The sequence below is a fragment of the Lygodium microphyllum genome, chromosome 4 (genome assembly GCF_053477565.2).
Source record: "Lygodium microphyllum isolate KBCC chromosome 4, Lygodium_microphyllum_v1.1.10, whole genome shotgun sequence".
NCBI lineage: Eukaryota > Viridiplantae > Streptophyta > Polypodiopsida > Schizaeales > Lygodiaceae > Lygodium > Lygodium microphyllum.
The window spans coordinates 125,307,732-125,330,356 of record NC_141138.1 but is presented as its reverse complement, the minus strand read 5'-3'; the positions used below and the strand labels follow the sequence as shown (position 1 = coordinate 125,330,356).

The 22,625-nt window shown below is 39.6% G+C and overlaps 1 protein-coding gene and 1 pseudogene across 1 annotated transcript in view; both read left to right on the top strand.

Moving 5' to 3' along the window:
- The first annotated feature begins 7,752 nt into the window (after positions 1-7,752).
- On the top strand, positions 7,753-8,145 carry LOC148037587 (catalase pseudogene; annotated as a pseudogene).
- Positions 8,146-8,536: 391 nt separating this feature from the next.
- Positions 8,537-22,625, top strand: part of LOC148037586 (uncharacterized) — a 29,361-nt gene continuing 15,272 nt past the window's right edge. Inside the window, exon 1 of the mRNA XM_087677124.1 lies at positions 8,537-8,623. Coding sequence (XP_087533250.1) covers positions 8,537-8,623 — 87 coding nt within the window. The remainder of the gene's footprint in view (positions 8,624-22,625) is intronic.

The window sequence follows — 22,625 nt, the reverse complement described above, 5'->3', positions numbered from 1 at the left end:
CTCAAAAGGTACATTGTACAAGATGGGGAGCCCATCTTGGAGTCCTCATCGCATGCAAGAAAATCAATCACTTGTATGTGGCAAGAAAATGCCTATTAACTTGGATTCACCCACATCAAACATTGGCTAACAAAAAACAACCAATGGCCCATCTATTAGGGTTGTGAGGGGTCCATCCATTTTGCATTATTCTCCTTTTTCCTTTTCACATTGTGGGTTGAACCTAAAACCTCATTAGTATTAGTGTGCCCACTGAATTGCTAGGTCAAAGCTTACTAGAATGTAGATCCTTCATTTATAATAATTCTCAAAATTTGTGCTATCACACTAGGACAATAACATTTGTCTCATATTTAACTTCTGTCTACTGGAGACATCAATATTTCATTTTATCTCTCCCCCCCTTTCTCTCTCTCCCCTTAGATATATATATCTCTCTCTTTCTTTATCTCATCATTACAAAAGACAAACAAAAGCCACTAACAATGGGCGAGACAAATAATACTCTTCAATAACCTATGCAAACGTTTATGGGGTGATCTAACTTTCTTCTTACGAGCAAGCCTCACTCTTTACCTCTCACCTTATACCCATGTATCCTACTTATTGAAGATGTTGATATGACATTTTCTTACTACTTAATGTTTTGTGTTTGCTTGTTGATAGTTGGCTATCATTTATTATGAGACAATATGTGTATGTATATATGTATGTATGTATGTATGTGTCTATGTATGTATCTACATATACAAATATGTGTGTGTGTGTGTGTGTGTATGTGTGTGTGTACATACATACATATGTATATATATATACATATATGTATACACACACACACACACAGATATATATAAACATGGATATATATGCACATGTACACACACACATACACACACACACATACATACACACACATATATATATCATAGTTGCAGGCATACGCTGTCCATCGTCATAGGAATAGGAGATGATTGGTGTACAAAATTCTATACAGAATGATCGTGGTCAGGGGCTCACCGATTTTTTTTAAAAAAAAACTTTTTTTGCTACAAAATCAATACAAGTATACAAGTTTGTACATGTTAGGAACTCATTTGAGATTCAAATATGAAAGTTTAAAGGAGTTGTGGACCCTGAGAGTGATTCCTTTAGAGAGTTTCCTACTTGGATAGAAGATCATCTCGTGAAGGAAAATGATTCTTTTTAGGCAACTAATGAAGACTCGGTACTTTCCCAAAAGGTCCCTCAAAAAGTGGCCATGTATTGTACTCGTGGAATCAAAAAGCTACCAGCCTTTTGATGATCAAAGGTTTTTACAGAGGTATGCTGCAGACTCTTGTTTTTGTCATTTGATTTATGGCATTGATATGAAAGTAGAGTTTGGGCCTAGCAAGTCAACTCTAGCCATATATGCGATTTGAATGAATCCTTAGGCAGATATGTCACTTGATGGAGCATTGGCATATGTTAAGGATGTCCTAGCTTGCATTAAGGATTATCATGTGGATTTTACTGGGAAAGGATGGAACAGTTGAGAATACCAAAAGATTATGTATTGGCAATAGCAAGAGTGTAAGCCGTCGCATATACAGGCATCCCTACAGACAAACATGGGGTGGCAAAGGTCTGGGATCACCGTCGTGGAGGCTCGCTACAAGTAAGAAACAACACATGATAATTAGCCATACATTCATAGGACCTCATGCTAACCTAAAATAGAGGGGCAAGTTATCTAATAGTGTCTCAATCTCCTGTTGAGTCACAACCCCATCACCCAGTGGGCTGGGTAGTGTCTGGAAGGGAATTGCTAGTAGCATCAACAAGTTAGAATTTCGACCCTAAAATTATTATATAAATAATAAAACACTTCATTCCCTACGTAAGAGGTGATCGACAGCTGTATCCTCCTCCTGAACCTCACCCTACATGTGGCTCTTGAGAAGAGCCCTCATCAAGGAAAACTTGCCTCAACATCTGATGGAGGAAAAATATCATCACCTCCAGCTCTGTGTCAGGGAGGCATTCATAATCTCACCAATCCTTTGCTATCTGCTCTCTGGGGATGCCACTCACCCGCAAGATAGTCCTCAAAGCGATCAACACACATGTCGTCCTAGAAGAAGTCATATATGTAGGCGACTTGTTTTCAAAAACAAAAAAAAGTAACACATTAATATAAGCAAAAAAAAAAGTAACATGTCATGTGGCAATGAGGACACTATCCTATTCCAGGTAATCATGTTCACTTTCAGGTGGATATGACAATAATTTGTCAACTCATATCCAATCTTAGAACCATGGGATGGATTAGAAGTGAGTGGAAAAAACCTAGTATGTTGCAACCCTCTTCTCAAGTAGAATGGAAAGAAGTTTACTTAACTCCCTCTTTCTGAGTCCTCGAAAGGTTCATCGTACAAGATGGGAGCCCATCTTGGAGTCCTCATCACATGCAAGAAAATCAATCACTTGTAGGTGGCAAGAAATTTCCTATTAACTTGGATTCACCCACATCAAGCATTGGCTAAGAAAAAACAATCATTGGCCCATCTAGTAGGGTTGTAAGGGGTCCATCCATTTTGCATTATTCTCATTTTTCCTTTTCACATTGTTGGTTGAAACTAAAACCTCATTAGTATTAGTGTCCCCACTGAATTGCTAGGTCAAAGCTTACTAGAAACTAGATCCTTCATTTATAATACTTCTCAAAACTTGGTGCTATCACACTAGGACAATAACATTTGTTTCCTATTGGAGACATCAATATTTCATTTTATCTATCCACCCTCTTTCTCTCTCCCCCCTTAGATATATATATCTCTCTTTCTCTCTCTCTCATCATTACACAAGACAGACAAAAGCCACTAACAATGGGGGAGGGTGATCTAATTTTCTCCTTATGAGCAAGCCTCACTCTTTACCTCTCACCTTATACCCATGTATCCTACTTATTGAAGATGCTGATATGACATTTTCTTACTACTTACTGATTTGAGGTTGCATGTTCATAGTCGGCTATCATTTATTATGAGACAATATATGTATGTATGTATGTATGTATGTATGTATGTATGTATGTATGTATGTATGTATGTATGTATGTATGTATGTATGTATGTATGTATGTGTGTGTGTAAATATATATATACACATGTATATATCATAGTTGTAGGCGTAGGCAGTCCACCGCCATTGGGAATAGGCGGTGGTTGACATACGGAATTTCGTACGAACGACCACAGCTCACCAAAGTTTTTTAAAAAGTTTTTATTTTTATTTTTTTGCTGCAAAATCAATACAACTATAGGAGGTGGTAGATTTTAGAAACTTGTATGAGATCCGAATAGGAAAGTCCAAAGGAGTCGTGGACCCTGAAAGTGATTCCTTTAGAGAGTTTCCTAATTGGATAGAAGACCATCTTATGAAGGAAAATGATTCTTCTCATGCGGCTGATGAAGACTCAGTACTCCCCCATAAGCTCCCTCAAAAAGTGGCCATGTATTGTACTGGTGGAATCAGATGTGAGAAAGCTACCAGCCTTTTGATGAGCAAAGGTTTTACAGAGGTATGCTACAGACTCTTGGCTTTGTCATTTGATTTATGGCATTGATATGAAAGTAGAGTTTGGGCCTAGCAAGTCAACTCTAGCCATATATGCGATTTGAATGAATCCTTAGGCAGATATGCCACTTGATGGAGCACTGGCATATGTTAAGGATGTCCTAGCTTGCATTAAGGATTATCACGTGGATTTTATTGGGAAAGGATGGAACAGTTGAGAATACCAAAAGATTATGTATTGGCAATAGCAAGAGTGTACGAGTAAGCGATTTATCATTAGAGGAGTTGGACTCTAATGTGCCTTGTTTAAAGAGAGGGACTCAATGTTTGATTGTACTGGGAAAGGATGTGGAGCTATTGAGAATATCAGAATATTATAGAGTGGAGATAGCAAGATTATATGAAAAAGTGAGTTTTCATTTAATGGGAGGGACTCAAGTGTTTGATTCTTTCACTAGGGGTTAAGCAAGGATATTCCTTATTATATACTTTCTAGTCTTTGCATAGATCAATTGGAAAATTTCATAAACTTAGTAGCATAGGAAGAGAGTATTTTTGATCCATGATTGAGAAACCAAATGATCTCCTTTTGCTATATGCAGATGCTATGGTCCTTTTTGTGCATGATTGTACCACCATGCAGCATCTCCTACATTAACTCAATTTTTTTTCGTGAGGAGAGTGGCCTTTTGTAAATGCAACCAAGAATAATGAAGCTAGCAAAGACAATCCAATAGCCATACTATATACATGAAACCAAATTTGAAGGTAGCACAACTTAAAATATCTTAATATAGATGTACCTGTAAACCATAGGTGGGGAAAATGCATCAAAGCCAAACTTAAGGCAGGTCAGGCTAGTTACTATGTGCTTTAGAATCAATGCCACTTAAGGGACATCCATTAGTGACAAGGCTGTTATGCTTGTGTAGGGATATTTTGTTAAAGCATCTATGCCATTTGGTTATGATTATTGAGATGGAGTGATCTAAAATACTTGCATTTGAAAGAGTATAAGCATAGAGTGCCAAAGCTAGCATGGGGTAGAAAGGATCTTAACTGAGAAATACACTTAAAGGAAAATTCCTAACATCAGGATTAATATTCGATACCAAAGGATGTTAAAAAATGTCAAGGCTAAGTATTAAACTTTGGAATGCTTCTTTAGAGAAGAGCCATCAGGTGTTCTCATAGCTAGGTAGACAAATGCTGAAAAAAAGTCTAAACTCTACCACTACATGAACAACAGAGACCCTCATTGCTAATAAGAGAGGATAAAAGATGCACGACCACCATCCGCCTTCCATGGTGTACACATGGTTTTATTCACTCATGTAATGGAATTTTAATTATGTTTCATGTGCCAAAGGACTTCCCTTGATCAAGGCTATCTTCCCATACTCTTAGATTATGATTTTACATGTTTTTAAAAGTGACCATATTTTTAGGACCATATGCCAAAATCCTAGGTGTTCAATAGGCGTACTATACTCACCATATGCCGAAAACTATGATGTGTGTGTGTGTGTGTGTGTGTGTGTGTTCACACAATCTCTCTCTCTCTCTCTCTCTCTCTCTCTCTCTCTCTCTCTCTCTCTCTCTCTCTTCAATTGGTATTAGGTGATGGGTCTTAGGGTGTTCGACCATAGTATGTTGCAATGTTTTTGGATAGGGCATATGCATAGAGTTTTTTGTGGCTAGTGAAGCTTGAGTGAGCTAGGTGTTGAGTTCAATACCATAGAGTGCATAACATGTTTGAGAGCTTGCATGCTTGAGTGTTTGAAATTTCACTTTCAAAATTATGTGTGCATAGATTTCATGGCTAGAAGAGTTGGGAGTAAAATCCTAAGCTCAAGGATTGCTCTTGAGCTTTTCCAAGAGCTTGAGGAGCTAGGTTTTGGTTGATATTCATAAAGAAAAAATAGATAATTAATCTTGTTTTTGTATTTTTTTGGATTAAAAACATGGCTTTTGCATATCATAGAACTATATGATCAAGTAGTCTAACCCGAGGTCTTAAGATTCTCGATACTTATTAGTTATATCAAATTAATAAATTTCTACATAGTAGGTTGTTGCCACATCTATAGCAAACCATTGTATAGGAGCAAATGCATATGGATTTCTGCACTATAGTGAATTGTATAATTTGAGTACATCTATTATATAGCCCTACATTCGTGTATGCAAGTGTTGAATATGGATGAAAACTTGTGATATGTCTATGCCTATGTTTGGGATGCATACTAGATGTGTATGCTCTTGGAGATGCTCATTGTTAGAAGGTATCACTCTCATGTTTTGTCTAAGTCACACTTGGGGCTGATTTGACACTCTCATGTGCTTTACGGTTATAATTTGACACTTGGGGATGATTTGACAATATAAGCATATATGAATCCACAATCATTATGTTAGAATGTATCAATTTGAAATAATCATATCCAAAGTATATATTGTTATAGAAGGAGCCCGGTGGGTATATGGTTAAAATTTGTCAATACATATGGGTGTAAGTGACATAATGTAAATCAACAACTGAATATTTGCATCAATGTGTATATATGAGTACATATATGAGTATTTGTGCTATGTATACATATATGTGAGAAGGCGCTTACTTGGAATGTTTTTGAGGTGCTCAGCAGGCGACTCGGTGCGATGTATTTGGGGCGACGCTCATCATGCTTGGCATGGATGAAGTAAGAAGATCTCTCTCTCTCTCTCTTTGGGTTGGGAAATGACCCAATAGTCCATGAAGAAATTAATATTTATAAAAGCGATGCCATCGCTTAATTGATGCCATCCATATTGCAAAGGTCTCTTAACGCATCGCAATTAAGTTACATTTGGGACATTGTCGTACTGTTGCGCATCCGAGGTGTGGAATCCACCAAAAAGTTGTGTGTGTGACATTTTTTACTTTGTACATATTTAGTTGTTGTGTTTGCATTTTTGTTCTGTGTGGGCAGTATAGTGGAGAGGGGGTTGGAGCAAGAGGAACTTATCTGTAATGCTCTAGTTGGCATGAATGCCAAGTGTCGGAGTGTTGAAGACGCTTATTCAGTGTTTGTTGCCTTGTCAAAGCGAGATTTGGTCTCATGGAGTTCCATGATTGCTGGCTTTATTTTCAATTGTTAGCACAAATTGGCAATGCAAATCTCCACCTATAAGCATGGATATTGGCTCAAGCATCTTCTTCACTATGAGAAAATCCATGTCTTTATCTATGATAGAAGCTGAAGATGTGGCCACTTCTTTGGATCCAAAAGTTTTTTCGTGGACAATGGGATGAGAATACGTATAATGAGGATGCAATTATTGACTTATAAAAGTTACATGAGTGAGCTACCAACATATCCTCACAACCATGATAGGTTGATGCTCAAACTTTCAAAGCAAAATTTTGACCGCATCTTGTGTGGTCACTAGAATAAGTGAAATGCAACATAGAGGAGAAAAACCGAGAGTTTATAGATGCACGCAGCAAGGCTAGATTGGAGGGTGTCATGCCAGAGCCACGGAAAGGTATCAGGGGAGGTCATATTCCGGGAAGCAAGTGTGTGCCCTTTAATGAAGTTCTCAAGGATGGTGCAACACTACTAAGACAGGAGGAGTTAGAAAACAAGGTCAAGGAAGTAGGGGTGGATCTGAGTTCTCCAATTGTTACATCTTGTGGTACTGGGGCAAGTGTTTGTGTTTTAGCATTGGCACTGCATCGCCTTGGTTGCAATGATGTTGCTGTGTATGATGGATCCTGGCGTGAATGGGGGGGAAACACTATTTTGAAACGTGGTGTTCGCAGTAATAAAGGAGTCGAAAGAAAAAGCAACGAACGGCAAAACAGAGGGGGAGTTGATATCAAAGCAATATGCATAGAATCAGGATGGATGGCATTGAGAGAGAGACGCATGAAGGCTATTGCAAATTCTACGTTAGCTACATTCCTACGTGTTGTTGGTAGTGAACTTATACAGAAGTGCCTTGGAGATGGACCAAAGCTAGTCAGAGAGTTTTTTAGAGTTGCCGATGACCTTTCCCCATCAATAGTTTTCATTGATGAGATTGATGCTGTTGGTACCAAGCGCTATGATGCACATTCTGGAGGTGAACACGAGATTCAGTGGACTATGCTGGAACTTCATAACTAGCTTGATGAGTTCAATCTCCAGCTCTGCAGTGTGCAATATTCCAATCTGTCACAGCATTGTCACCATGGACCCCTACAAGTTCCGCCCGTCCAGTGCTTACAACTCCCCCTTCTTCACCACAAACTCCGGTGCTCCAGTATGGAACAACAATTCATCCTTGACTGTCGGCGCTAGAGGTCCTATTCTTTTGGAGGACTATCACCTAGTTGAAAAGCTTGCTCAGTTTGACCGTGAGAGGATTCTTGAATGTGTTGTCCATGCCAGAGGTGCCAGCGCAAAGGGCTTCTTTGAAGTGACTCATGATATTTCACACCTCACATGTGCAGATTTCCTATGTGCTCCTGGTGTGCAGACACCATTAATTGCCAGGTTTTCAACTGTGATTCATGAGCGGGGCAGTCCTGAGACGCGGTTTTGCTGTGAAATTCTACACTAGAGAAGGAAACTTTGACATGGTTGGCAATAACTTTCAGGTGTTCCTGACACAGTGGAAAAGGGGTCACTTATTTAGACCTGCTGCTGTAGATTTGGAACCAGTGTATTGACTTGGGCAATCTATATCATTTTGCAAAAGGTGGAAAGGGCCATTGCAGCTGAGTGAACATTACTTCCTAACTACAAGTTTACTTTTGGGTGAGTACTCCAGATCTCACATTAGAGTCCTCCATAGGCTGGTCAGCATAGGGGAGGCTAAAAGGATTATGGAGGTTGTTCAGTCTGAATAGCAGTGTCAATCAACGTACTACATTGATTTGGATGCATCATCATGCAAGATTTGGGAAGTTGTTTAGAAGCAAATGCAGTGTCAGAGGTGATCAGAGTTTATCATGCAAGATTCAAAGGTTTTTGATGTGGGAGAGGGGATCACCATAGACTTGGAGTTGATCCAGTACAATGGTGCGAAAGAGATTCTTGTAAATTGGATTTGCCAGTCATTCCCTTTTCTTGCCAGCCTATTTTACAAAGAATATCACCACAAAGTAGCCAACAGAGGAGAATATAATATCCTTGATGCAATTGCTCGTTTGACCATGCAGTGTCATGCAAATTAGAGTTCCATATTGGGTCGCATCTAGCACCTACAGATGTTTCTCAGATTAACATTTAGTACTAAACCTCTTCAAGAAGGCTGGAAGGCCAACTATTTCCCGCATTCTCATGTATGTTGGAGTTTGTGACGTCCAGTATTAATCAGCTTTGCGAAACTTACAAGAGCCATGTGCGGATGCCATAATCCATTCATATTGTAATGCTTTCATGAAATTTGAAGGATTAACCGACTTTTCCATGGAAGATGCTCCCCATAATCACATGTCCAAGATGTCTTTTTGCGATTTACAATGGAATGTACTGGTTTAACAGGGCGAAAACATGCCATGCGCTTGAAATGTTGCTAATGCTGATGGGGAGGAAGGTGCTACGCTTGTAGAGGTAGTAGCTCTTTACGTATTACTAGAGGAAGAACCCAAAAGGATTGGTGAAGACCATGTAGTTGGGAGCTTGGCAGATCTATTACTGCTCACAAATCCTCTCATCTTGCTTATTCGTATGATTGATCTTCTATCCTGAAATTAGTCAAGGTCCTCTGTGATCACGACTTTGCTTTCGAAAACCCTTCGACAACATAAAATTGTGTCGCTTATACGACACTTTGAACATCACTTAAGCAACACCTACCAAAAATTAAAATTTTAAAAAAATGGGCTTCACATAAGTGACACTTTGGCCCGTCATTTTTTGATGCATCTCTAACACCCCCTCTTTCTTCTAGCGAGTCAGCGATAGTGCATATTCAATGTATGCATATTTAGCAAAGGTGCAAAACACGGATGTACTTGTGGAAGAGAAATGGAAGAGAGATGAAGATAATGCAAGGACATCTAAGAGAGTGACAAGAAGAAGTGTGGATTAGCCTGTTATGGAAGAGGTTGGGCAGGAGCAGAAATAGGATAGCAAATAAGAGGGCAAAAAGAAGGGTAAGCAATTGAGATATAAGCTGTACTCTGATATTGAGACAACCACGGATCTTAAGAAGGTTATTTAAGAACAAATTTTAAAGAGTCGGGTGAAATTTACCTTGGGAGAGATGCTTGGCATTGCCAAGTAGGAATTTCATGACAAATCATTGAGATAATTAAAAGGAAGTGTCAATTTCTTGGTGATACCACTAGTGCATTGCTGCAATTTGAAGAGGAAACTAGTTTGTTGGGTATTTGAGGGGTTGAATATGAGCATGATGTAAGTGCTCGTTTATCTATATAGAATGTTGCTAATCAGTGGGGACAACATGTGGAAAAGAGAAGAAAGAGGTTGAAAATGCATTGTCTTGTAGCAATATGCATGGTGGAGTAAGGAAAGTGTAATAATATGGGGAAGAGACTCCAAGATTTATTCCTTGAAGTCAATACACAAGAAATCACTGGACAAGGGCTACCACTAAAATGGTAGTGAAAAAAGGGGAGTGTAAATCTCCTTGTGTTGCTTTCCTTGACCATGGGTCCGACATTAATGACATTGAGCATGGATTGTATGAGACATTAGGGCCAAAAACGCTTCAAAAAATGCACTTTCGTTAATCACGGGATTAAGGAAAGGGCCAAAGAGAGTTCGCCACGTGTGCAAGAATATGGTATTCTTGTCTCCTCTTTTTTAGAGATAGTGGAGTCCATTTCGTGATTCTCTCTTCTTTTTTAGCCAAAACCCCTAAAGTCTGACATGTTTTGGAGTCCCAAAGACGTTATTTACTTACAAATCTGACAAAATACATGACAGAGATGTGATGAAATTAATAATGAGTTTTTTGAAAGTCGGGAGATCTTTCAATATTGTTTTTGGCGCCCAATACATACTCATTTGGGTTCTTGGCGCTACTTTTTAGTTCATTCACCCCTCTTTGAGCTTCTTTCTCTGCGCTTTCATTCTTTTCATGGCTTCCTCCAGGCGCCCTTCTCGTTTAATACACTCTTGCACAGTCTATAGCCAGGGAGTAGATGGAAATTTTGAGCCCAAAACCTTTGCTGTAAATGATTGGGTTACCATGCTGCCATCTTGCAAGGGCTCCCATAAGGTGAAAAGAAGAAAACGAGAAGATATAAAACATCACTGGAAGGGGCGTATCATTGCCTTCAAAATTATGCCCGAAGGCTGGTTTGTCAAGGTGCAACATGTTTACATGGTCAAGGATATGCACTTGCCTCCAAACGAACGTGTTCCCCAACAAACACATTGTAAGTTATAAGTTGAATAACGTATATAATTCTTTTCCATTTATGCAAGTTCTAACAAACGGTTCGTCATTGTAGATATCTTTCCGTCAACAAGTATTGAATGGCAACCTGTGGAAAGCCTAAGTGGGACTTTCCATGCCATTCATAAGGTATTGGCAGACATTATTTATGCCGATCAAACTGTGTCTTTTTATAGTGAATGCAAGGTTTTTATATATTATGCATAGTATGTGGTTCCCTCTAAAGCGGATAGGTATGGGAATATCGAAGATTTGCCATTGCCAAGTCTTTCATCTCTAAATTGGGAGATTCCTGACAAGGTAACAGTGCAGAGTTTCAAATTCAAAATATCTCAGGATATTAAAAAGTCCATGACAGCTGGAAGGATCTCACGAAGAATACGTTTATCATGGTTTGTACCCCTCCATATCTTCGTCGCTTGCTTCAAAACAGCAAATTTACAAAGAACGAAGGTATCCTGGTTAAGTAGAAACTTTTCGGAAGAGGATTTGGACAACACTATAGGGACGCATTGGAAATCTAGAGAGTGCGATCATAAAGGTGATATCTTGAGGTGCAGTGCATGCCCTCAATCCTTGGCTTTGGCTTACAGTATCCCTCGCCAAAATCTTGCTTTGGCCTTTGATTACAGGCGATACAAACGAAGATTGGGTATTTGGGTTCCCTTGGATTCTGATACAGAGAACACAACATATAAACTTGTGGTGCACGTTTTTCCGCATGAAGAAGTAAAGAAGGTGAGTGTTACTTCCAATTGGAGTCTGAAAGATGTGAGGGATACCTTGGAATTGCTAGACAATACATCCCCTAGATATAAGTTCAAAGTGAATGGTGTAACAATTGGTAAAAGAGCCGAGCGCTCTTTCTTTTGTACGAGTTGTTTGTCTCCCACAATTGTGAGTTTGGGACCTTAAGAATGAAAACTTGGCAGGAATTTATCTTAACAGACTATCCTCAAGATATTTTTTAATGGGAACTTCATAAGCTATCGTGAAGCAAGTCGCCTTTCGAATGTGTATAAATAAAATGTACATTGCATCCGATTTACAAGTGAAAATTTTCATTACACAATGAGGTACAAAAATTGCATGAAAATGTACAAGGCCAAAATAATAAGGCTCGTGTATAAAATGTACATTACATTCGATTTACAAGTGAAAATTTTCATTACACAATGAGGTACAAAAATTGCATAAAAATGTACAAAGCCAAAATAAAATGGCTCGTGTATGCTTATGGTGCGCAGATCGGACGCAGGTAGCTCACGTAGTGAATTCCCAAAGGTCCCCAAGAACAAAGTACTCTACTTTTTAGCACAAAGACCAATGTAAAAGCAAGCACGACATGAGACAAGAGACAAATTGGGTTGAATCTCCCCCATGCCTTGTGTGAGCGCTTCACAAAGCATGTATTTAATATATATTTCCAATCTTTTTGCTCAAAAATAGCCCAATTACAAAAATATGACAAGCTTTTAGCTTTTGAGTTTGCTTTCTACCAAAAATAGGAAAATAAAGCTAATGGACGGTGCCCAAAGAGTCTGGCACGCCCAATCTCAATGTCCAAATAAAAATAACATATCCAGGCGCATAAGCGCATACAAAATAATAATAAATAATCGATGTCTCTATAGACATAACAAAATATAGGCGTGACGCCTATCAAAATATAGTCCAAAGGTCGGAAACCCGCTAGACTCCAATGCTTTCCTCCGCCACTGCTGCTATCTCTACACATCAACTGAAGCATTCACAATCGTTAGTAAAATAACACAATTAAACCGACGAAAGTGAATACCTAGCAGTCTTCAGCTACATAAATAAATCAATTGGTTAGAAATAAATCCTAACCTTAATTTATTACGAGTGCGCACTCTAAACTCATAAACGTTTATTAATTTAATATGCATTTTGCGGAATCACCCGCTATGGAATCACCCATGTACACACTAAATTAATGAAACGCCCGAAAAGGACAGGCGTCCCCATCAACTTCTCGCACAAAGAATCCTCTTTGCGTATGAGCCTCGGTCATCTAAGTTTACGGAATCCACCGTGGAATATGCCTCCTGGCATCATACCCCCGGGGTGGGATAGCAATTGACCTCAATTGCTATTAGCTCAATGTGGAGCTAACAGAGTGGGGAAAGCATTTAGGTCTCTAGCGTGCATCCATTGTGCTTCTTCTACAGGATGATTCTTAAATGTCACTAGATATCTAGAATACCTTCGGCCAGTTCTAGTGGTCATGTAATCAGTGTCTATGATGGCTTCTGGTTCAAGGATTTCAGTCTCTTCTTCTAGTAAAGGTGGGTTTTCATAGACAGGGTGGATAGGTAATTGTCCTCTAAATGGTCTCAATAAACTAATATGAAATGTATTATGAATTTTCCAATGAGATGGTAGTTCTAACTTGAATGCATTGTCATTAATCTTATGAATGATTCTAAATGGTCCGTAGAATCTAGGGGCTAATTTGACAATTGGATGTCTATCTACACTTTGCAGTCTACGCTTTTCTATTCTAAGCCAAACATAATCATCAATTTTGAAATTCATGGCTTGTCTTTTCTTATTGGCTTGTTTGGTATATGATTGTTGGGCTTTAGCAATCATATCCTTTACCTCATCAAAAATAGTGTTATGCATAACAGCAATATCATCGGCACTTTGTATTCTATTAGACAAAGATGCAACAGGTGTAGATAATCTATGTCCATAAATAACTTCAAAAGGTGCTTTCTTTGTAGATGTGTGCGGTGTATTATTGTAAGCAAACTGTAATAAATGCAAATGAGTATCCCATGTTTGAGGTTTAGAGATAGTGTATGTACGTAAAAGATCTAAAATAGTGCTATTTGTGGCTTCTGTTTGTCCATTTGTTTCTGGATGAAATGCAGATGAGAAATCAATCTTTGTGCCTAGATTTGCAAACAGTGTAATCCAGAAATTATTACAAAATCTAGAATCTCTATCTGAAATAATCACTTTCGGCAATCCATGGTTAGTAAAAACAGTTTTCAAAAATAACTGTGCTGCTTGTGATGCTGTTAAAGTTTTCTTACATGCAATGAAATATGCTTGCTTACTAAATCTATCTACAATTGTCCAAATCATGTCATGGTTAGATTTAGTATTTGGTAATCCAGTAATGAAATCCATAGATATATGTTCCCAAGGTTTAGATGGAATAGATAAAGGCATTAATAACCCATACTGTTTACCATGATGTCTTTTTATTCTTTGACAAATCAGACATTCAGAAACAAAATTAGACACATCTGCATCCATATGCGGCCAATAAAAATCTTCAGTTAACATGCGTAATGTAGAGATGATACCTCTATGACCTTGATATGGGGGACAATGAATTTCATTTAAAACAAAAGATCGGAATGGAATAGTAACACACAGTCTCTTTTCAAAGAACATAAATCCATCATTATATGATAATGAATCAACAGGAATGAAATTATTTTGAACTAATTTTTGCCAATCAGAATGAAAAGTAATATCCTGGTGATATGTGTCTTTCATAGCAATTAAAGAGTCAAAAGATATGATAGAAATGTTGTAAATTGCAGGTCTTCTACTCAATGCATCAGCAACTACATTTTCTTTTCCAGGTTGGTATTGAATGATAGGATGGAAACTTTGAATGAATGAAGCCCATTTGATATGACGGTCAGAAATTTGGGGTTGGCTAAGTAGATGTCTAATGCTTTGCTGGTCGGTCTTTATCATGAATTCTGAACCCATTAAATAATGCTTCCATTGTTTCAATGCTTGAACAACTGCTAAGAGTTCCTTGTCATAGGTGGAATATTTGAGCTCAGAGGGTTTCAGCTTAGAACTAGAATATGCTATTGGATGGTTATCTTGCATTAGCACGGCTCCTATTCCTGATCCGCTAGCATCGGTCACAACTAGAAAGAATGGTCTGTTAAAGTCAGGCAATTGTAGGACAGGGGCATTGGTCAATGCACGTTTAAGTAAATCAAAGGATTTCTGCTGGTTTTCAGTCCATTGATAAACAATGCCTTTCTTAAGAAGTTTGGTCAGTGGTAAAGCAAGTAATGAGAAATTACGTACAAACTTCCTATAGAAACTAGCAAGACCAAGGAATGAGCGTAATTCATGTACATTTTTAGGAATAGGCCAATGCAATATTGCGTCAATTTTCTTAGGATCAACTTTTATTCCTTCTTCTGATACAATATGACCTAGATATTCTATTTCTGTCTTAAAGAATTCACTCTTGTCAGGATTTGCAAACAATTGATTTTCTTTCAGTAATTGAAAAACTAATGATAAATGCTCATAATGCTCTTTTTCACTTTGACTGAACACTAAAATATCATCAAAGAAAACAATCACACAATATTGATATTTTAGAAAAATACGGTTCATCATTCTACTGAAAGTAGCAGGTGCATTAGTTAATCCGAATGGCATAACTAAGAATTCGTAATGGCCAAACTGTGTCCTGAATGCAGTATTAAATATGTCGGATCTATCTAGCCTCACCTGATGATATCCAGACTTAAGGTCAATTTTACTAAATATAGAAGATCCTTGCAGTTTGTCCATAAGGTCATCAACTCTAGGTATAGGATACCTATTATTTACAGTGATCTTGTTTAATGCTCGGTAGTCAATACACATCCGATAAGTATTATTCTTTTTCTTGACTAAGAGCACAGGTGCACCGAATGGAGAACTGCTAGGTTGAATTAAACCTCTATTTAGTAATTCTTCTACTTGAGTCTGGATTTCTTTTTGCTCTATTTGATTGTGCCTATATGGGGCTTTGCAAGGTGGTTGTGTGCCAGGTATTAGGTCAATCTTATGGTCTTCTGGACGTGATGGAGGTAAACCTGGTGGTAGGTCTTCTGCAAAACAGTCCTTAAAATATGCAAGAAATTCCTTATGCCTAGGGTGCATATGAGTTTCTTTTGCGTGCAATTCATTCACCCAAATGAGATATGATTTAGTGTTCTTGCGTAGTGCACGTTTTGCTTGAGTATGCGAAAGCAATGGAAACATATGAGATGCATGCATACCAAATAAGATAATAGATTTTCCCTGAAAATTTATATTCATTGTGTGTGTGGAATAATCTATATTAGGATTATGTTGGTGTCTCCATGGCATTCCTAGAATAATGTCGCTAGACTGTAATGGGACAACTAAGAAATTTCTTCTTTCAATATATGGACCAATTTGGATTTCTAAATCTTGAACTTCTTGTGTGCCATTGTACCTAGTGCCTAAAAATGCAGCTTTTATGCGATAGTGCATAGGTACTGTATGCAATTTCAATTCCTTTACCAATTTTGCTGAAATAAAATCATGCGTACTACCGTCATCATGCAATACAGTTCTTTCTTTTCCATGCACCATACATTTCATAGTCAACAATGAATGTAAAGTAGGCATACCTGGTAAAGTGTCGGAAGTAGTAGTAGGATCATCTTCTTCTTCAGTGAAATCCGGCATATCCTCATGCTCGTCTTTGTCCATAGCTCCAAGGTAGTTGATATGTGCTGATGGCTTCTTTGAATGACAATTTGCTGCGAGATGGCCTAGCTGGTGACACTTGTAGCATACGATGGGCTTGGCTTTGGTCACATTATTTGCAATGGCTGGAAGTCTGGGTATATTTGGATTTGCTTGTTGGATAGGCTTAGGATTTGGATTGATAGTGGATGGTAATGCGGGTGGTTTAGGCCAATTCTTGCGGAAAGATGGTGATGAGAAACGACCTGGATTAAACCTTCTGAAATTTGAATTGAATTGTTTAGATCCATAATTACCGTTTACTTGGAATGGCTGTGGTCGTCGATCTCTTCCACGTAACTTATCTTCAGTGTCGTGAGCTAAGGAGATGGCATCTTCAAGGGTAGCAAGCTTGAACATATTCACCTCAGCGTAGTAATGTCCAAGAAGTCCAGACATGTACTTCCGCTTATGTGTCGTCTCTGGTACGTCTTCAAGCATGCGTAGCTGTAAAAGTGCATTCCAAAAACGCTCTGTATACTGTGGTATAGGCTCACGGTCGCGTTGTTGAAGTAAATCCCATTGCTTGATAGCCTTCTCATGAAATTGCGGTGGAAGGAAATTTTGCATGAACTTCTTCTTAAAATCTTCCCATGTAGCAGGACATTCTATACTCTTGCGGACTACAGTCCACCAAAGTGATGCTCTATCTATCAGATGATTAGTAACACACTTGATTTTATCTTTCTCAGGATAAGTTTCCTTATGGAAATAGTCATCAAACTGGCTAATGAATGATAAAACAGTCTTTCCTTCTCTTATGCCATTGAAAGTGCGAAACTTGAAACTTCGTTTACTTATCTTGGATTCCTTGCGAATGGTTTGTGCTTCAAGAGTGGCGTCGATGGTACGGCGAATCAGATCTTCAAGCTGGAGGTTCTTCTTTGTCAGTGGACGCTCCTTGTAGCTTTGTCAATTGCGCTTGCAAGACTTGCCTAGCTCTTCGCTCTTCGTCCAATTGCAACATGATAAGATCCAGCTTTTGTTCCATGGTAGGCTCGGGTAGATCGTCTTCAGCCATAGGATCATCCATATGTGGGGTAGTCATCCTGTAAAACTCAACAAACCTTTCTCACTCAAAATCAGTTAGCGGGATGAGCGTAGCTCAAATTTGGGGTTACAAGGCTATGTATTTTTGGGTATTTTCTTCTTCAATTTTCAGAAATTCTGAAATATTTCTGTCTCCGTTTGCTGAAAGTACTTCAACGAACTTGTAGATAGGTAAAACAGCTTGCTGCGAACAACTTTCCAGTTCTGAGTTTTTGCAAACGAACAAGTCTTCTAGGAGTTTTAAGCACTAGTCAGTTCTGATTTAGTCTGACTTGCAGAGTTGCAGACTTAGCAGACTTGCAGGGTTGTTGACTTGCTGGACTTAGCCGACTTGCAGAACTTGCGGGACTTGATTCCAAGTGACTTACGGAACTTGTCTTCTGGAGTGCGTGACCGAGAGTTTGCAGATTTGTCTGCCCAGTAGAACTTGCAGAGTAGAAGGATTTAAGCTTAATTAGTTAAGCTTAAAGCTTAATAAGCTTAAGTAAGTCCGCCGTTTTTCTGATCGTGGGGGGGGGGGGGGCCGTTTTCACTGCGCGCAATTTTCGGAGGTGTCCCTTGCTGATCGATTTGTCGTTTTGAAGCTTATCAAGCTTCTCTTAAGTTCTTAAGCCTTGTAATTAAGCTTTTTAATAAAGAAGATTAGAGCTTTCTCACTGTTTTATCACGACTTGATGATGGAGTTGAGGGAGTGGTCCTCCGCCGACAGAGAGTGGTCCTTCGCGATCTGACACTAGAAATAGGGGTTCTTGATCGCCAGAAGTCTGCCTGTATCGACGGTTCGCGACGAGATTGACTGTAGAGGCCGTTTGTTCCTGGAGCTCCGCCTTCGCCCGAGATTGGTAGCGATTGGAAGCCCTTGATCTCTGCTCCGCTCTGATACCACTGGTGCGCAGATCGGACGCAGGTAGCTCACGTAGTGAATTCCCAAAGGTCCCCAAGAACAAAGTACTCTACTTTTTAGCACAAAGACCAATGTAAAAGCAAGCACGACATGAGACAAGAGACAAATTGGGTTGAATCTCCCCCATGCCTTGTGTGAGCGCTTCACAAAGCATGTATTTAATATATATTTCCAATCTTTTTGCTCAAAAATAGCCCAATTACAAAAATATGACAAGCTTTTAGCTTTTGAGTTTGCTTTCTACCAAAAATAGGAAAATAAAGCTAATGGACGGTGCCCAAAGAGTCTGGCACGCCCAATCTCAATGTCCAAATAAAAATAACATATCCAGGCGCATAAGCGCATACAAAATAATAATAAATAATCGATGTCTCTATAGACATAACAAAATATAGGCGTGACGCCTATCAAAATATAGTCCAAAGGTCAGAAACCCGCTAGACTCCAATGCTTTCCTCCGCCACTGCTGCTATCTCTACACATCAACTGAAGCATTCACAATCGTTAGTAAAATAACACAATTAAACCGACAAAAGTGAATACCTAGCAGTCTTCAGCTACATAAATAAATCAACTGGTTAGAAATAAATCCTAACCTTAATTTATTACGAGTGCGCACTCTAAACTCATAAACGTTTATTAATTTAATATGCATTTTGCGGAATCACCCGCTATGGAATCACCCATGTACACACTAAATTAATGAAACGCCCGAAAAGGACAGGCGTCCCCATCAACTTCTCGCACAAAGAATCCTCTTTGCGTATGAGCCCCGGTCATCTAAGTTTACGGAATCCACCGTAAAACCTCACGGAATCCACCGTGGAATATGCCTCCTGGCATCAGCTTATGTTTGCTATTTTCATTCTTTATCGATTTCTTCAAAGATATTTTTCCTCACAGGGCCTTTCTTTGATTGTTGAAAAAATTTGACCTTTACAGGTAGTCTCCTTTCTTGGGGCTTAAGAGGGGATGGATCAAATTTAAGAGGAGAGAGCACTAGCATTCCTTTTTTCTTAGACTCTGCAGCAGTGGTCCCATTGCCTTTTCCCTTGCCCTTGTCTTTACCATTACCATTGTCCTTACCCTTTCCCTTGACCTTTCCCTTGCTTGTGCCCTTTGCCATTGAAGTTTTGGGAGGAAGAGGGGAGTCAGGATCATACGGTGTGATTGCTTTGTCTAGAATCAGCTCGATGCATCTCTCCCTTATCCACCAAATATATGATTCAGGATAGTCTCTACACTGTAAGAATAAATGTTATAAGTTAGTGAAAAGACATCATGATAAGGGTTACACAAACATCAAATGAAATAAACTTACATTCACTCCTTCTATTTGTAACAGCTTTGAATCCACTGTTCTGCAAATGTTTGAGATAACTCTCCATCCACAAGAATGCGCATCGCTTTGCAATGGAACTTCTTGTAGAAGAAAAGTATACGGCCTTTGAGGATCAGCAAGATCCTCGTATGTTGTATCCAAAAATGTAGAAACGAGTCTAGCAGCACTGCAAAAGGAAGCTTTGTAAGTTCAAAATATTATTTATAAAAGAAATTAAAGTAAGTAATTTTCTTCCAACATACATTCGTGCTTGACCGTGAACACCGCTGAGAGAATTCATAAAGATAATTTCCCTTGAAAGACAATTAATGTAGATGAGACTCCAATGCCCTCTGCAAATTCATAAAAGAGGTGAGTAGAAGGGTGAAAGCAAATGAACATAAATTCTCCTCTACAGTAAAAGAAAAATACCTTTCTACATAAGGGAAAAAGATGTGGTAATTTCTCACACTATCGAAGCTACGAAAAAATGGTGAAATATTAGAACCAGATTTTGCAAAAAGTCCCACAGAGAGAAGTGGATCAACAATGTATATGGTTCTTCGGATATCGAGAGTGAGAGAGGACACCAATGCCCTGCAAATAATAGCAAAAGCTATTCAATACCAATTTCATCCAAAATATAATTGAAAAGACTTAACTTATGCAACAAAAAACCTTACCTTATGCAACAAAATACCACGGAGTCAGATAGTTGGAGATCCCTTTTTTCCAACATGGGCTTTTCCTCGGGAGATATACTAAGATATTCCTCCTCAGATTCCCCAGCAACATTCACAAGAATCTGCCCATACACTTTGCCCATCCTCTCGCTGTTGACGGGAGCAAGTGATGCAGCTTTCCTCTTGTAAACATCGTCTTCAGTTTCAAACACCTCCTGATTTTTTTCACTCAAGAAAGCCTCTTGCTGTGTGGCACCCCTTGTAGGGTAAAGGTCAGTAACATCTTCAACATTTAGCTTTTTCTCTTTCCTGGACAATTTTGGGGGAACGTTAAGGATTTCAAAGGCTTTTTGATCATTGGAAGGCAAGGGCCTCAGGACTTTGTCAAACCTATACCTCACTCTGCTAATGATGCTGAAATCTTTATTCATAAGGGTGATCCTATGAGCATGGGCAGCAGCAATGTAAGCGTCGTTCATGAAATCAATAACAAAATCTTCTGCGGCCTCTTGGAGGGCAAGAATGGCTGAGAGTTGCCACTTCTTATTTAGACCAGAGACAGTTGCCACTTGAGACAATCTATCAGAGATCTCTTTAACCACCCTTATAAAAGCAACTTTTGGAATGACATGCTGTGTAGCTCTCTGGGCTTTCCTGATCTCACTGAAACATCTTTGCATATAGAAGAACCTGGACTTCCTCTTCCTCTTCTGTGGCTTGGGGTGTTCAGTGGCTTCAGCAGATGTGGGCTCAGGTACCATTGTAGGGAATGAATCTTTCACAGGGTTAGCCTCATCCTTTGCTTCCTCAACTTCAGGTGAAGAAACATTTATGGAAGATGTAAGGACAACACCTGGTGTAGGAGGGATTTCTGTTGTAAAATGCTCTGGAGCCTGTGATGGACCAGCTTCTTCTACCCCCTTAGATTCATCAAATTTTAACTTTCTTCTACCCCCACTGTCCTTCCCATCTAAATACACTCTTCTTGCAGTTTGCTTTGTCCTTGCCATCCAGAAAAGGTAAATAACAACCAGAAGGACAAACTGAAAGACAAACTGGCGAGGAAACTGACGAAATGAGCAATTCCGATATGGCGCGATATGAACAAAGCGAGCAGAATGGAACAACGCCCTCGCTCCGTATCAGAGATGCGAAGATGATACGGCGCGAGTAGGAGAAAATGACCACCACGTTTGCGCGCCCTCGCTCCGTATCAGAGATGCGAAGATGATACGGCGCGAGTAGGAGAAAACGACCACCATGTTTGCGCGCCCTCGCTCCGTATCAGAGATGCGAAGATGATACGGCGCGAGTAGGAGAAAACGACCACCACGTTTGCGCGCCCTCGCTCCGTATCGGAGATGAGAAGATGATACGGCGCGAGTAGGAGAAAACGACCACCACGTTTGCGCGCCCTCGCTCCGTATCGGAGATGAGAAGATGATACGGCGTGATTAGGACAAAACAACCACCACGTTTGCGCGCCCTCGCTCCGTATCGGAGATCAGAAGACGATACAGTGCGATTAGGAAAAACCGAGCTCACCGTTTGCACGCCCTCGCTCCGTATCGGAGATGAGAAGATGATACGGCGCGATTAGGAGAAAACGAGCTCACCGTTTGGACGCCCTCGCTCCGTATCGGAGATGAGAAGATGATACGGCGTGATTAGGAGAAAACGAGCTCACCGTTTGGACGCCCTCGCTCCGTATCGGCACACCTCTTTTTGCTAGCGAAGAGCTCGAGAATTGAAAAGTGTACACGTCGGACAAATGACCACTTATATACCCAGGTAAATCATGACACGTGTCCGATACTGATTGTGCCACGTATCTGCATTTATGGTCCGTATGCTACGTGTCAAGTAATGACCGGTCCACTTGTTCGCCACGTGGTTTTCGGCCACGTGTTGCCCAACGGCTACTGCCACGTGTATGACATTAACGGGTACTGCCAGGTGGCATAATCCGCGCCTACATAAGGGTGTGTTTCTTATCTGTACGGCTTTTTTCGGTTTCTGACCTTTGTTTCTATTGCTGATACGGCGCGAGGGCGACTGTTGGTTTTCTTCGCTTTCCTCTCTTCGCTTCGTTTTGGAGGTTCAGTAGTTCCTGAAGCTCGTGTGACCACCTTTGTTGTGGCTCTTGCGCTTC